This window comes from Melanostigma gelatinosum (genome assembly GCF_949748355.1).
Source record: "Melanostigma gelatinosum genome assembly, chromosome: 9".
Taxonomy (NCBI): Eukaryota; Metazoa; Chordata; class Actinopteri; order Perciformes; family Zoarcidae; genus Melanostigma; species Melanostigma gelatinosum.
Window position 1 is genome coordinate 22150434 of NC_136642.1, and position 17430 is coordinate 22167863.

Below are 17430 nucleotides of genomic sequence, written 5' to 3' on the forward strand. Positions count from 1 at the left end.
TTACAAGAGCTCCCCTACCCCCAGCGACAGCCCGGATTCAAGAGACCTTCAATCCGCCAGTTTGTCTTCTTCAGAAAGGAGCGATGCTACCTCGGCCCGCGATGTGTCGCTCGGTTGTTTTTTTACACCATAATTGTCCTCTGCACTGAATTAGGTTATTGTCCTCATTCTCTTTTCCAAGTTGAGCTGAAACAGTCGCCTCTGAAAATCCCTTTTTGGAACAAGTTATCCCCCAGATATTATGAGCATTAAGCTGTGAGGCCATGACTGAACATAAGATAGGGACCAAGCTTCACCTGAGAACAAAAGTCATTGCATAGCCAACAGAAGCAAACTTGAACAAACACTGTATTCTCTTATCAAGACCACCCCTCCTCCCGCTTTATACTTACTCAGGACCGTCATTTGGCCTCTAATGCCTCAATAGAGAAATTGTTTTCAAAAATCGAATGTATGAATTAAAAGCAACTACATCTCAGAAGGTAAAGGCAGCATCAGCGCCTCCTGTTTAATCTGAAGCATTTGTTCAAAGAATAATGTCTGAAAGTGCCGTAGAATGGCGTGCTGTCTCTGCCGCTCCTCCCGGGGCTGGGCGGGGAAAAGAAGAAGAAAAAAGAGCACAAGCTAATTTAGGAATAATGTCACCTCGTGATGTCGCCGCCTCATTTTTCTTTTACAACAATCTGCCTCCTCTTTTATGACTCGGCATCAGATCTCAGCCTTATCTTCCCCCCTTTTTCTTTTTGCGTTAACTACTTCATTTGTGACTAATGGCACACGCGCGATCGTTATCGCTCTAATTTATTCCAACTTTAAGATGAAGGGCCGGATAAGGTGCGAGAGACAATAAGTTGAAAAAGCCAGTGTGATGCCTCAGTTAATGAGGCACATCATCAGGTTTTTTTCCTCTTCTTTGCACCCGCCGGGGTCAAAAGCAGAACGCATGCTGATTGAGAGAGAAGGGGAGGAAAACTGAGATGGCAATTCAGAAACAGAGAGAGAGAGAGCTGAGAGGGAGGGAGGGAGGGTGAACCAGGGGTTTCCTTCTGCGGGAATCAGCTTTTGAAGGAGATATAAGATCATCAGAGCTTTGAAAAGGAAGATGGAGATGAGGGTTAGCCGAGGCCTTCGTGGGAGACACCGACTCTACATAGATACTGCTGATGTCTCAGCTCAGCCAGCTGCAGCTCCGGAATGGACGCCGGTGAATCAGAATCTGTTACTGTTCAGAGTCTTGAGTTCCTCAAGCACCTCAGACTGGACATTGGTAACACTTTCTACGACAGCCATGTCTATAATGCATCATAGGGATACTTATTATGTGTCATTATCTGCTCATAGCACGGTCTCACTGGCACCTTTTTGCATGGATCCTAGTGTATCACAATTCCTACAGTTGTAATACATTATAATCCTTTCAAAATGCATAATAATCACTATTATACTACATTATAATGTGGCTGCTTTCAGTAACGTTTGTGTTTAGTTACTGCATGGATTCATATGGATTCAATATTAATTTAAAGCAAACAATGACCACTTAAAGTGACTTATAATCCCATTATAATGCATTATAGCAGTGATATTAATGCATTATAACAGTGATATTAATGCATTATAGCAGTGATATTAATGCATTATAACAGTGATATTAATGCATTATAACAGTGATATTAATGCGTTATAGCAGTGATATTAATGCATTATAACAGTGATATTAATGCATTATAACAGTGATATTAATGCATTATAACAGTGATATTAATGCATTATAGCAGTGATATTAATGCATTATAACAGTGATATTAATGCATTATAACAGTGATATTAATGCATTGTAGCAGTGATATTAATGCATTATAACAGTGATTATAATGATTATAAAATTATTATGATTATAAAATGATTATAATGCATTATAACAGTGATTATTGTATTAAAAATATGGGAATGACCAGGAATTGTATTATGATACTTGACCTTATAAGTATCCTTATAAAATACTTGATCATGTGTTATGATGATTGTTATAAAACATTATGGATATCTATAAGTATGATAACAGTGCTATAAGCAGATAGAAATGCGTTATAAGTTTGTTTATAATGCATTATAGACATGGGCGTCATAGAAAGTGTTACCTGCACGTGTATTCGTTGGAGAAGAGGTCACTTTTGTTCACATTTTATTGCAATACTGTTTGGACAGCATTTTGTTTTGTTACGTGAAGTGACGTTCAGTGGTGTACACCTTTAAGAGACGACACACATTTTGAGCATGTGACCACATCTTTTCAGCCACCAGGGTGAAAGTTGTCTGTGAACTCGTAGAGTATCTTTGAATCGATTTCTTTTGCATCGACGCCTCCTTCTATATTTTAAATGAAGGCGGGCTAATGAAACACAACCAATGATGAACACCTCAGTTTGGCTACTCTTCCCTCCCCGTCCACGGAAGAATGAAAAAAAAGAAAAAAGGCACCACTCAGGAGTGAACACAGCGTCTCCTAATGCGTAACGCTCGGGATCGGTCCCGTCTCTCAGGCCTCCTGGGCAACATATGGAGCCCTCCAAGTCAGCGCTCAACTTCCCAGCGGCTGTTGTGAAAAGTAATAAACTAATTAGAAAGCCTTGTGCATAACAAAAAAAAAAACACTTGCTTAGAAGTTGCTGTGGGCTGCACGGGCCCAGCCACGGCAGGATCTGTGCTGCCTGCAAGATAATACACAACATTTGCATATAATGTCAACGTTTGGCAACCTTCAGCGATGGCCCAGACACTGTCGTGGCAAACCTTGTGAAACGCATCGATCAAAAAAAAAAGAGTTTGGGCAGAACGTCCGATCATTTACAGCCTTTCTGTATGTGAGAGATGTATGCTTCCATTCAGGCCTTTTCTTTTTTTCTATTAGAATTCCAGATGCCTAAATCCTCCCTAATTATGGCTCCCACCCTCCAGTGGTTCAAACTTGTGATTTGTAACAGATAGAATGAAAAATAACAACCCACATAAGAGATCACGGCAATACGCATTTAGCTGCGGAGTAATTAAGCTGTATTAGACTTCATTCATACCTGCCAGAGTGTAATACCGCGCTGTTACACAGTGACGCTTTCAATTAATGAAAACGTCGGGAAAAACCGGCGTGCGTCTGGGATCACCATGCCGGGGTCTAGCTCCACTGTATTTATCACCGCGCTGTGAGCCCAACACAATTACACAGACCTAACATAGTAATTGCTACGTAGCAGCTCTTACAATGGCAGCGATGGAAAATTACCTTGACAGGAAGAGAGGAAAAATGGAGGAAGAGGAGGAAAGGAAGGTGGGGAGGTGTGGGGGGGGGGGCACAACCTTTTACCAAACTGTAAATCACGCTTCACTTTTTTAGGTGCCCGGGAAATAAATAATGTCTGAAAGTGCAATGATTTCGGTGATTTAGGGGAAGCTTTTGAGAAGCGTATTACTAGAGGTGACAGCCGGTGGGAGATAGGCAGGTTGTGTTAAGAGGAAAGGATAAGAGGCTATGACATTATGTCTGCAGGGTTACGGTGTCAGAGCCGAGGCGTGAACCACTATTACTGGATCAATACTTCTCAGTTTTGCACTTATCTCTGGCCCGATGGTTAGCAGCAGCAGCTTTTCTGGATATACACAGGGACTAAATGCCACTACTGAGAGAGGTCGGGGGCACACCTGCTCTGTCGTCTACAACTGGAGAGGGAACAGGAAATGCTCTCCACCGGGCGCGGTGAATATAGGACAGCAGTGTTTTTTAGTTTTTTTTTCAAACAGTTCTTTTGATTCTGAGTTGTTCGCTTCGTGGCTGTGCATTATTGTGCTTCGTCAAGTGCCGTCTCCTTAAGGAGAGCGAGGTCCATCCTGAAAGGTACAAAGACAAAAGTCGAACGCGTGTCATCGCACGTGGGGAAAAGAAAGAAAAAAAAGAGGAAACATTGTCACAGTCGGAGAAACAAGGAAAAGTGCGCACTTTCAAGTCTTTCATTAAACTTCTGAAGCCTCTGAGTTAATCCTTGCCGCACGCAGAACAAAAACTCAGCATTCAACAATTATAATAAAAAAGAAAAGCTAAGAGAAAGAGGGAGAGGAGAGGAGGGAAGGGTTGGTGAGAGGGGGGGGGGGGGTTGGGGACTGGCCTGATCGCTACATATTCATATTCCTATGCAGGCGTTATCACTTAAAAGGCTTTCTAATTACAACAACAAGACAAAAACTCCTTGGATTCCTTCCAGACCCGCTAAATGATAAAATAAGCTCGCGCTCTCTCCCTCCGTCTTAATCTCTGCAAAGCACCTTGGAGCCTCATCTCCCAAATACAGGCGAATGAATGTGAAAATGCCATTTGGAGATGCAGGTGTGACATTTGATAAGAAACTTCTGGATTAAATATGTTCTGCTAATGAGGAGCCCGGCTACCCCATCAGGGCAAACTATTGGTGGGATTGTGCGCGCGCTGATAACGCTCGCACACGCGCAAACAACCCAAATTCATTATTAATAAACAGCCGCGGTCCCTCTCGCTCTATCACGCAGAGAGTCTGGATCCTTTCGGTGGAGAGACAGGGATGTCGGGTCTCATTAGAGGAGAGGGGGGGGGTAAGGGTGTACGTGGAGGAGTAGGGGTATCGACTGTTTTCATATTTAGCTGTTTGGGGGCTTTTTTGTGTGTGTTTTTGGGGAGGAGGGGGATTTCAAAGCTGTATGTTAATGGAGCATTGAATGTTGGAACAAAAGGGTTGAAAGTTACAGGGGATCTGGCAGTGAGTGTAATATTCTCTGGCTATAGCTAATACGTGGGAAGAGAGGGGGGATAGCGGGCTAAGCCATCGGTGCAGCGGACTGGGAAGTCCCTGGCCCCGGCTTGACATTTATAACGATTTGGCGAAGATTAAAGCCGTATTACTGCTGTAGTCCATAATGTGGCCCTGTAATGAGGTGCGAGTGCATTACCGTCCTGTGGAAGTCAGCGGCAGTTTCAGACCTTATTTTAACAGGCATAGACACAGAGAGAGGGAGCGGGAGAGCGTGGATACTTGACTGTGCCGTGGTCATCTGCGGCGGGAGCGTCCGAGGCTCCGGAGGCCTGCCAGTTGGAGGCTGAGGCTGCCACCGTTGAGGACTTGTCAGTCTAAACCAGCTTAGTTCAGCCAGCCAGCAAAGTGTCTCCGACTGACAGGCGGCACTTTGTTACTCGGACCAGTAACTGGAGGTCCATGTCTGACTGCCGCCTGGAAATATTTTATATTCAAATAGAAAATTACAAATGGCCTGTGTTATTCCAGGCACAGCGCATGGCAGTTATTTTCTTCTTAAAGGTGCACAAACTCATAACAAACTCATAGCTTTAGGAATTCTGCCAGCTCTCTGTTTTGACAATTACTATTTTGGCCTGGTGGCTTATTTTATTTAGTTTTTTACGGTACACATAAAAAATACACACACACACACGCAGTGGTGCCAATTCTAAATCCAGCCACGAGAAAAAAATGAATATTCTAAAAAGGTGTTAAAAAATGCACGCGTTATCTGCGAAAATAAAGAAAAAGAAGAAGAAAGAGAAAAAAAACACAGGTAATACTGCGTTGGCGTGTGCAAATGAAGGTTGCAGGTGTCGTCCGTCCATTTAAAACGCTCTTTATGATGTTAATTAGTTGTTAGCGCAATTTCCCAGCCTCCGCCATCAAGCGTGAGAAGTTCAGAGACCTGCTGTTAGCTGAGAGTCAGCGCCATGGCACCGCTTCAAGAGCTCCCGAACAGGACGGCCGGTGATAACGAACAGGTGATGGGGCCTGATGATGCCTATGGCAGCAGGATATTGCGGAGACAATTGAATTCGTGGGGGTAGAAATGAATCTCCTGGACAGCGTATCAAATGTTAAAACAACACACATTGCATGCAATTTGCTTATGCAGGAGGGTGATAAAGTGTGCTTATTTAAAAGATAAACAAAGGGGGGGGGGATCTCCTGCAGTAAATCGTGCATGTGTGGTTCGTTTCCCTATGAGTAGCGCCAGAGGTTTATAGTCCCAGACACAGGCAGCAGTACTTTATGGCTCCTCTGTTTGGGTGATAGCAGTATTTATGATATTGGAATTTATGTCGTCCGGTGTCCACACTGTCTGCGAGCTTATAGCGCTGGACTGTGTGTAAATGTGCTTCAGGAGATTCGCTGTTTGTCTGGTGTTGGAGTGAACGCCTTTGGATGATGTCAGCTTCAGCAAGAGGTCAGATCTGTTATCCCCCCCTCTCCCTCTCCCTCTCCCTCCGAGCTCCTGGCCTCCCAAGGTTAAACCACGACAGTCCCAAGTTTCTGTCGAGGAGCGAAAGCCACTCGAACAGAGAGGAGTTTCATCTCCTCAGCTCCTGCTTCAGCTAATCTTAACCCCCAACAATGACATTTCCACTCCGGTTCCTCCGACTTCCACCGGACGTGTTTGCTCTCCTTCCGCTGCTCGTGTCGCGTTAAGATTTTAAACGGCAAACATAAAATGCGGGAGATAACCTGCAAGCAAAAGAAGCAGAAGAAGAAGAAAAAGAAAAAAACAGCTTTGGAGAGACTTGACTCTGAAACATGATTTTAAAGACCAGATCTGAGCGCTCGGGCGCAGCAGTCGCGAGCGATTATCTGCTGTGATCCCTCCACGATGCACCAAAGTCATTCATCTGCCGATCCTCACCCCCCCCCCCCCTCCCCTCCCCACACACACACAAGCACCAACGCACAGCCCTATGCACAGGCAGACCCTCTAATCATGTCGACACCGTGTGTCAGTGCCGTGGATGAGCAGGGCCTAGAGATGAGAGAGGCTCTGTAAACACGGGCAGCCTCCCCCCCCCCCCCCAAACGCTCCTCGGAATAAGCAAATGGGAAGATTTAGGGATTTTGCCGGGGCCCAACTTTGTAGCATCGGCTCAGGGTCCTTTTCCAGGGTGCTGCCTATGGGATATTGTTCTTAGCTTATGATGTGCCGCGCGCCCGTTATAAGCTGTGTGTCTTCTGTCAATAGTATTACAACCCCCCCCCCCCCCCCGACTCCTTTGGATTTAACTCTTTAGCATCCCACACATATTGTCTATATGACCGTTGCTGTTGACCTCTAACATTCCGATAAGCCACCAGGATCTTTATGAAGGAACTCTTATTATACGGCTGCAGACATTTCTTATTTCCCATTCGACCTCATTGAAGTTCTTTTTTTCCCTCCAGCACCGTTCGATTATGAACGATCACGACAGACTCGTAAATCCAGCGCGCATGTGTGCGTTCCATACACAGGCCGACCCAATTGGCTGCATCAAATGGGATGTATATTAACGAGAGTCAGGCGCGCCCCCTCTCCCCCGTCAGGATTCCATTATGGAGCCCGCTCCCACCCCTTGTTTTGATACAGCGGTAATTTAAAGACCGATCTTAATTGACTTGTTGTTTTTTTTTCTTTCCTGTTTCCTTCCCGCATGTCTGTCGGAGCTTGCGCATGCACCGCAGCGAGAGTCTTGTTTCTTTATTGGGCCACACACAATGTACCGAGTTCAATTTTACCATTCATAATGAATGCAGCCTCGCCATTCAAATGCAGCCATAAGCACACAGCAGATAAGAATTTAATTAAATGTAGATTAAAACCAAACAGGAAAACACACTGGCTGATAATTTTTTATCACATCCCCTGGTCATATTTTTTTTTCTCCCCCACCCGCCCCTCCCCACCCTCATACTTTCGACTTGTTCTTCCTTGGGCTACATCTTTTCAGCTTGCCAAAAGTGGCGAAACACCTCACACATCTCACCGTGGCGCCGCGAGATTGTGTAAAATGCAAAGCGGAGGGGCGGTCACACGATTAATCAGAATCCTCGCGTCTGGGGAGGATGGAGGCTGGCGGAGGATTGAGGGAGGGGGAATGGAGGGGGGGGAGGGGGTGTACAGGCAAGGAAGGAATTAGTTGCTTCAATCCCAAATTTGCATCATATTCCAGAGGACAACCCCGGCACTGTAGGCAAGGGGAAAACATATCTCGCTCTCTGCAGGAACAATTAAATATATTTTTTTTGCGACAATGCTGAATAAATGTCACCTTCAGTATCAAATTGTCCATGCTTGCTAAACATGGTGTTACCAGCGAGTGCCTGGAAAGCATGCCCGAGCCGGGAGGAACCACTATTTTAGATGTGGACCGCAGCCTCACACTAACGCGCTGTAGCACACATTCAGGAGCTGCTCACCTCGGGCGCTAACGGCGTGCTGAACTCCACCAGGGAGGAAAAACAGACAACTGCAGGGATCTCCCCACTGTTGAACGAGTGCTCGGTCACATATTAAACACATTGTTTATTTTATTTGAAAGCTTTGTACACTGCTAGAACCCCCCCCCCCCCCCCCCCTCCCCTCCCTGTGGTGTATTTTAATTGTCATGAAAACCAACAGAAAGGCCTTCTCAAATATCTGAACGCAGCCTTGGTGTTAATGCTCACCATTTTTAAATTTTTCTTTCAGAAGAAACACATAAATTTCCCACCATCTGGACTGATCATGTAGCATATTTCACTCGCATCCAGCTCTTTTTTCTAACAGTTTCAGACAGCTGTTCCATTAGACGTCTGCCTGAATGACTTGAAAGATATATTCTGCTCTTCAAATGTTGTTGTTTTTTTTGTTTGTTTTTTTTTAATCAGAAGTGACGGTCTCATCTCCTGCACACACACACACACACACAGGTTCTCAGCGATGTGCTCGCAGTGGGGAAGCGGATGATTGTAAATTGTAATTTGTGACCTTAGTGGACCGTAGCGGTGTTTGGTAACATGGTGGTGGGATTTAGCGCTTGTGCCATCCCGGGGCCACCTCCACAGCGGCTGACGCTGCCGCTGCCGCTGCCTGCCTGCCTGCCTGCCTGCCTGCCTGCCTGGCTGGCTGGCTGGCTGTGCCCGCGGCCCGCCTGCCCACCGCGGCAACTCAGTTCCACTCTATTACCCTCACGCAGGCGATTGGCCTTTTCTGTGGGGAAAAGAGCAATTTCCTGTCGCAGTCTGTTTGATCAAGTGCTAAACCCTTGTGATCAATAGAGAGACAGATGTCGGCTCCAGATGGCCGCGTGGTGATACCTGGGGCAGCGCGGGGGCTTGCCAGGACGACAGAATGGCAATGAGCAAGGGCAGCGGCTGTGCTCCCGACGCACCAGCCACCGGGACACAATGTGACAAACGCAATTAGGCCTTTTAGCTGCCGATTATTTATTTCCCTCGCAAACCGACAGAAAATTTAATTAGCGCATACTTTAAGCAATATGTAGAATTACAGGGGTGCAGAGACAGAGGGCATGCTGGGATGTTGCACCGTTGACTGGTGTCTGTGTCTGTGTGTGTGTGTGCATTGCTGTGCTGTGAGCACCACATTAGCGCGCCTGCAATGAGCCACAGCTGCACTTTGCAAAAGAGAAATGTGTGTGTTTTTAAGGCGCCAATCAACGAGCGTTCATGAAGGGAAAAAGACACTTCATACATTCTCTTCCTCAGATCAATAATGTTGAATTTCAAAATGGATGACAGGTGCATCTCCCTGGCTGTCTGTCCTTCTGGAGAGGAAGAAAATAACTGCCAGCACCAGAAAGCCAAAATAGACCTTTCCAAAAGAGGAGAGACAGTGGAGGAGAGAGGCTCACATTTTTTTTTTTGTTTTAAACGGCAAGGATTTGCATTAGGGCTGGCATCCAGCATCCACCATACAACCCCCCCCCCCACACACACACACTTAAAAACGCACACAGACCGGCAAGCCTGGCCCATGTGGCGTGGGGCCGGAGCCATGTTGGAGGAACCACTGAGGCGCGTGGCGATGGCGCGCCACTCTCCCAGGACAAACTGAGCTCACTGGCGTTGGCCCTCCGCCGTTCACCTGCTCCCGCCGAGGCATGATGGGTAGAGGGGACAGGGGCCACGGGGCCGCAGCTGGAGGAGGGGGGGGGGGGGACAGCGACACAGCGGCGCCCTGTCACGATGGGGTCTTCTGGTCCCATTAGCAGGGCTCGGTCAGGACGGGGCCCTCGACCAGCCTGCCGCCGCAGCGGGGGACCCGCAGTAAACACATGTCGACCGGCCCCACACAGGCAGCGCTACCCGCGGAGGGGGACGGCTAATGGAGCGCTCAGTGGGACGAACCTGTCCAAATAAAGAATAAAGCGGTGTGGAGCGGGAAGAGGAGCCATCAGAGTCGACTCCACTCTGCCGTGGAACAGGGAGGAGCCGACTGTGTGTGGCAGCTAATGAGGGGGGGCAGCTTTGTGCTGGAGCAATTTGGGGCTGTTATTGTCTCAGAGTGACAGCGCAGAACTCACACGTGTTACCTGCAATAGAGGAAGGGCGAATTATCCTCGATAGCCCTGCATTTCTGACAGAGGGGGTTTTGTTTTTTGGGATAAAATGTCAGAAAGATTTATTTATTTTTGAGCATCTTAAAATAGTTTCTTTAAAAATCTGATTCAAACGGGTGATGCTTGGAGTTTTACATTTCCCTCCATTAAATATGAACACATTTGTATCAATTGAAAACATTGCAACATAGCACTCTAATATAGCTGCTAATTCACATCTGGAGTTTTTTTTTCTTTCACTCCCTCTCTCTCTCTCAAAATGATTACAACACCATTACCAGGCAAACATCCTCCTGCCAGTGTCGTTCTCACTGTGTCGAACAAGCGTCTCCAGAGACTAGACGGAGACTCCGTTCTTTTTCATTTCAAAGTGAAATGTTTTTAATTTTTCTTTTTTTCTTTTTTAACCCCAGCAAAACATTCGCTGAATCACTGCAGTACTCCGTGTCTTCAAACAGTTCATGAATGTGCGCTGAATGACATTGTTCGGTGCCGCGCTGCTTTTAATGTCTTTGTTGCCTGTGAATGTATACCGGAGAGGGGAGCGGCGTGCGCGCAGGCTCCCCTGGGAGGACTTCATTTTTCTTTCTTTTTTTGTGGATTTTGACCCGCGTGCCATTCGCTCGAGGCCATCCACGAGCTCTCGGTTGCCGACTATATCTGCAAACGAAAACCACAAAAAAACACTTGATGCTAAAAATTTGTGTGGACGCTGCAGTGCAGAAGGAAGGATGAATCTGGCTGCTTTTTCTTCTTCTTTTTGTGTGTGTGTGTGTGTGTGGGGGGGGGGGGGGGGTCAGGCAAGACAAGGCGAGTCAGGGCTCTGTAAACACATATTTACTGAAATATGTATTTAGTCCTCTGGGATTTTTTTTCTGCTGCAATTTAAAAAATTTAGAAATTTTTAATTATGTAAAAAGATAATAATGATACTAAATAATAATGATACTAAAAATGATTTGTAAATAAAAAAAAATAAACTTTCTGGTATGCTTTATCACTGCCATTACAGTAATGAATCTATAACAGACACAATATTATTAAACATAAAAATAGAAAAATAAATCATAGATTTTAGTCCCACATTCAAGCTTACTCAACGCAAAGATCAACATGAAGTCAGAAGAATGCCTTTTTTATCCCAATACATTGGTCATGAGAGAGGACGCTGTGTAGCTCCTACCTGCTGGGACGCACAGTCTGGCGCCTACACGCTGCTCTGCGTGTCTGAGGCGCCTCTGCATCATCACAGCAACAAAAACACGCATCCACCGCGCCGCGGGTTGAGCAAGAGAAGAGCGCCTCCTGGTGGCCGGGACACCGCAGGAGAGGAAGGAGGGAGGGAAGAGAGATGGAAAGGGGGTGAGGGGGGGAGAGTCAATCTGTGTCAGTGCCTTGGTGAAATAATAGTAGAGTCAGCTAATTCTAGTTTAGTGTACCGTCAACAATAGTAAGCTTGTTTGACCCCGTGAATGATGTTCCCCTCTCTCTCCCTCTCTCTCTCCCTCTCTCTCTCCCTCCCTCCCTCCCTCCCTTGACAGCCATGAGTCACCCTAATGTGTGTGTGAAACGGTCCAAATATTTACCTGCGTTCGCGAGGAGGCCTTGTTTAGCGCTCACCTGTGTGCTGCCAGTCAGGGCGCAGGATCTATATTGTTCATCCGCGGTTTGTGGCACAAACAAGATCCGAGGGAAGTTGACCGGGAAGTGATAAAGCTCAGGTTAAAAAAAAATAAATGAAATAAATAACGCAATGGTTAACAAGGGCGCCGACGCAGCTACTTGATATGCGCAGGTGCGATGGAAGCTTGTTCCCGTTTGACCGCGAGGAGTTTGGGGAGCTGATGAGAAGACAAGAGGAGTAGAGAGGTCTTTAATTACAACCCTCTCTGTGGCTTCAGGCGCCACCAGCCTCGCTTCGCAATTAAGACCAGCAGTTAGCGCGAGGGGGCCAACAGACTGAGACGACAACTTAAAGGAGCACAAGAAAAAATAAATAAATAAATCCGCACCGAGCTTGACAAAGAGAAATTAGATGTAGATTTGAAACTTTTGCTGTTTTAAAAATGCATAAAGTGGCACTTCTTCTCCTGTTTCTCTAAGTGCCCCGTGGTGCTTTGAGGCACGTGACCCCTGGGTGCCAATGGGCCCCAGAAGCCCCATTGAGCCCCTCCCTGTGATATGTGGCTGCGGTGCAGTGGGGACCGTATACTCGGGCGCAGTAATGGCTTCTGCATGGGTAATGTGTTTGGACAGATGGGAGAGGCAAGTGCTGATGTGCTTAACTACGCATTTTACAGCTCAACTATTAAAGAGTTCTGCTGTTTACACACCAACATTTTTGAATACCTGTCTTCAGGCCAGTTTAATTATCCGGGCCCCTTCTGTTATTTATTTATTTGTATAATTTTTTTGCCTGCTTTGTTGTCCGCTTTTTTGCGCGAGGCGTGAGAGATTTGTTTGCGGGTTTCATTAAGATACGGTGGTCGGCAGCACGGTTTGCAGGGAGCCAACAAGTAAAATAAAAATGATTCCTGCCCAAGTATCTCATGCTCTATTCTCCTTGCCCCCCCCCCTCCCCCCATACATACACAGATACTGTACACATCCGTTTTCTTATAAAGTCATTTAAAGTGAGGAAATTAAAAAATGCCCTGTGATGCCTGCACTTTGAAATCTCTCGGGGCTTTAGGCGAAAGGGAGGCGACACGCGGCCCCCCGAGTCCCTGCGATTCATCCTGAGACATTTGATTAGTTTATAAGTGCTTATAGAAGGGAGAAAAGGGGGTCTGCATTATAATTTTTTGTTTCATGAATTCCCTCATATGTTCATCTTCAACTGCGCGTTCAAATGAAGCGTTAATCAAAGGGGAGGAGAGGAGGAGAGGGCATTTAGCCAGCAGAGCCGCAGTCTCAGGGCCTCGGTGAGCTGCTGGATATGCTGTTGAGAGACTGCAGGAAGCAGTGCTTTTTTAATTATCTGGACTACGTACAGGATGCCGTTTTTTGATTGTTTTAATGAGGCAGCTGGCCTATTGTCTCCCTTTAATTCCTCCATTGTTTTTAGAATATGTCATAGTTCTTTATTCTTTTATCAGGTGCTCTGCAGGAGGATTCAGACAATAGCCGTCGTTCCAACTGCATTGGCCACTGCACAAAGGCAGCTCACTGCAGACAGTTAGCAGGCAAACAAGTGCAAATCGCAGGCTGCACTTTTCCCCCCCGGCCTTTCCCCCAGTTCCGCCACTCGACGGGGTTTTTTTTCCCGGTCCTTTCGCTCCAACTCTTGACCCCATCCCGGCTCAACTCTTTCACCGCCATTGTCATCGGTGGCTCACCTGCGTTTCTGTGATTTAAATCACCTGTCTTGAAGAAGGGCTGGCAGAGGGAAACAGCTATGACCAATCTCTCCGTTGAGCTCCTTCGTGGAACATATGTACTTCCTTTCGTCTGTTGCCCGCGGTTCTCTATGCCTTGCATCTTCTTATGTGCATGATGCATGCACTGCAGGCACTTTGATTGCAGTTGATAGTGTGCAAATGTGCAGATGTTGCGGCTGCACAATCACACATTTTGGTGTAAGGTGTAGTTTCAAACCATAATCCTGCAGCCGGAGCACATGTATCTCAGTAGCTCGTCTTGGTTGGGTGACTGTAACAAGTGCTGCCTCAGTGTTTTTGTGTGGCTCGGTAAAACTGGGACACGCAGTCCTAAAAACTCACTTCCAGCATTCCTCGCACACAACAGATGGATCCGCAGCACTCTTGGCTGAAGGGATGCAATCAGAGTGCATATTCCGCCGGAGAAAAAAGGGAAAGAAAACGCAGTAAAAACATTTAATCGGCTTCATTTGGGCTGAGGGGGAAGAGTACAGCATCTTTGATTTGGATTGATCCAAACAAAACACAGTGATTTGTATCGGAGCGTGAGCGGGCCGAGTTCATCGTTCTCTTTGTAAGCTGAGCGCCTGTGAACTAAGAGATCCATTCGGAGGCGAGAAACTTTTTGTGGCTGCGGCTGCGATATGTTCCCCGCCATTGTCGCTGGCAGCTTGTATCTACCTTGATGGTAACTTGGGCAGACAGTGGAGGGGAGTTTTGTTATTTTAATTAGGAGATAAAAATTCAAAGGGCCTCTCCAGGCAGTGTGTGGTATGACAGAATCAAAACGATGAAGTGGAGCGGCCTGAAGTGTGCGTCTCGTCACAGCAGATTGGCCGACAGATAGGCGCTGCTCTTTAAAGCGGCGCTGACATGCACACGCTGGCACACACACACACACACACACACACACAGGAAGCAAGCCTGCACACAAATGGGACTTTGAAAGATAGCATATTTTAATACTATTTCACTCCTTTGACACGTTTGTGCTAGTCTAATTTCCAGCACTTCACCGGCAGATAGGAAGGGGCTCGGGAGGTTTTAATCAAAACAGCGATGTGAAATCTGTAATATTCAATTTGGAATTAAAATAATGGGGCAAACCCACGACGAGAACCTATGATTTACACATAAAGCATGTCGTAATGGTGTGAAGTCCTGGTGGCTGATTGTTGTCATGCAGAGCTGCACTGGAGAACCTTCTCTGCGTCTGCAAGATGGTTTTAAACATGAGTAATCAGCGTTCCGTGTGTGTGTGTGTGTGGCGGGGCTCTAGCCCCCCCCCCCCTCCTGCCTTCACACCTCTCTCCTCAGGACTCTCTTTATTCCACATCAGCCGGGGCTCAAAATCACATGTCCCCTCTCAGCCTGACACTCCGTCGCCATGTTTGCACATCTTTGAGAGCCAACAGCGGCGCTTTAATTAATTGTCCGGCTTTCCTCAGAAACAATGTCCTAATTCTGCCATTTAGCAGGAGCGTATCATGGTTTGTTGTTATCTCCCCGGCCAGATTTCTGTAAATAGTCACATTAAAAACTTTAATCTCTTCAATGGAAAATGAAGTGCGGCTGAAAAGCCTGTCATGTGCCGAGATAAATATTATCTAAGCTAAAACCTTCACTCTCTCTTCCCTCCCGCTTCCTCTCCCCCCCCCCCTTTCTCTGACTTAATGAATATGTTCAGAAGATTTCAGAGGAATGCTTAATCCCAAAACACAACAATCTAATAATGTGAAGGACCTGTCTCAGTCTTCTAGGCTACAGTTTACCCGGCTGAGGTTTGCCTCGCTGCTGGAGGAGACGTTTGAGTGACAGTAGAAAGACAGAAATGACCTTTTAAAGGGTTCGCCCACCCAATTTTGCCAAAAACAGATTTTCTCATTCACCTCTGCGTGGGTTTTTAGATATCAGTCTATGAGATTTCCGCCGACGCGCCAAATCAGTGGAGGTGAATGGGGTTTCATGCGCAGTGCCCATAGCCTTGACATTTAAGTGTCTTTCCAGAAACAGTTCCTCCGTCTTCAGACCTTTTCCTGGAGCTACATCAAACACAGCCCTCATGAGTATCCAGAGCAACAGGTGGGCACTGATTTTGGAAAGACGCGGTGCTGCCATTTTTTCCAATGTTGTGACGACCACAAACACCATTTCACTGTTATGCAACATGCCATTAAAAACGCTGAGTTGTCGAGATGTTGTGCACGCCACCCAAGGCGAGCACAAGTATGAGTTCTTAACTTGCATCACGCCCTGACATTCAAGTCCAGCACGACTCGTGTACATGCAGCAGAAGCTTCTTGTTTTGTTGTTTTTCTTCCCTCGCAGCAAGCATTCAATCGTCTCTCTGCTTTGTCCAGGTGGCCAACTGTGGTGCACCACCACCAAGAACATGATGGAGGGCGAGGAGCTGGTGGCGTTCGCCGTGGACTTTGACTCGCGTCTGCAGGCGGTGAACCACATGTCTCTGAGCGAGGGCATGTACCCAGCCAGGCTGCTGGACAGCATCCAGCTCCTGCCGCAGCAGGCCGCCATGGCGTCCATCCTGCCCACCGCCATCGTCAACAGTAAGTGTCCGTGAACGGGAGCGCGGGGAGCTGGAACCAGACGGGCCTTTGTTTAGACGCGCGTGCACGCTCTTGTTCCATCTCCCCTTCCGTCTCTCTCTCACACACACACACACACACACGAGTCCGCTGCCTGCACTCAGTCACCTGCTTAACAAGGAGCGTCGTCTCCGCCGGGCGTAGATTAACCCAGATGAGTCTCTGCACTGGAGATAAGAGCCATCCACCTTCAACTTTTGGGTTCACATAAACACACAGAGGCCCGCACGAACGTGTTAATTGCAAAATACAGGCCTCATGCAAATAGTGTGTTTGTTTACTCAGCGAGGGCTATCTGGGTTCAGCTGGACAGGGAGGCTTCTGTAAGCAGATGGTCCAGTGTTCTTGTTTGCCCTTGAGAAAGGGCACCAACCGAGTGGTAGCAGCGCCGCGATACGCAGCAGCGGAGGATTTGGTGGGAAAAGCCTTTTAACACGGGCTTTGAGAGTCAGAGCTGTACGAGTGGAGGAGGAGGAGGAGTATATGCGTGGGTGCGTGCATGCATGCGTGCAGGCTCTTTATCTTTGTGCATGAATGTGAAAGTGCCGGATACATCCTGAGATCGTGTCCCCTTTGTCCCCTTTTTTTCCCCGTGTCCCTCCAGAGGACATCTTCCCTTGCAAGGCGTGTGGAATCTGGTTTCGGAGCGAGAGGAACCTGCAGGCCCATCTGATGTACTACTGCAGCGGGCGGCTGCGGGAGCCAGAGACGGCGGTGGATGAAAACGACAACGGCCCCCATCAGACGGCCAGCATGTGCCCCCTCCCGCAGTGCAGCAAGAGCTTCTCTGGAGCCAGGGCCCTGGAAATGCACCTGAGCACCTCACACAGTGGTGAGCGGCAGCGTCACGCATGAAAGAGTTTGTGCAAAAAAGACGAGATTATAAACACATCAGATTGAAAACATTGTTGTTGTTTTTATATATCACTGTTCTTGATGATGGCTACTTTCAATTCATTGTTAAAAGAAAGAGTGTTTTAGAAACAAGACACAGGGACAGAGTTTTACACAGGTTTGGAAAAATGTCGTTTATTTTGAAAGAATATACATATCCTCC

General features: G+C 47.1%; 1 protein-coding gene across 1 annotated transcript in view; it reads left to right on the forward strand.

Annotated features, from left to right (window-relative positions):
• The window catches only part of zfpm2a (zinc finger protein, FOG family member 2a), a 111422-nt gene that overhangs the window by 91256 nt on the left and 2736 nt on the right, over positions 1-17430 (forward strand). The window contains exons 6-7 of the mRNA XM_079275107.1: positions 16128-16334; positions 16978-17205. Coding sequence (XP_079131233.1) covers positions 16128-16334; positions 16978-17205 — 435 coding nt within the window. The remainder of the gene's footprint in view (positions 1-16127; positions 16335-16977; positions 17206-17430) is intronic.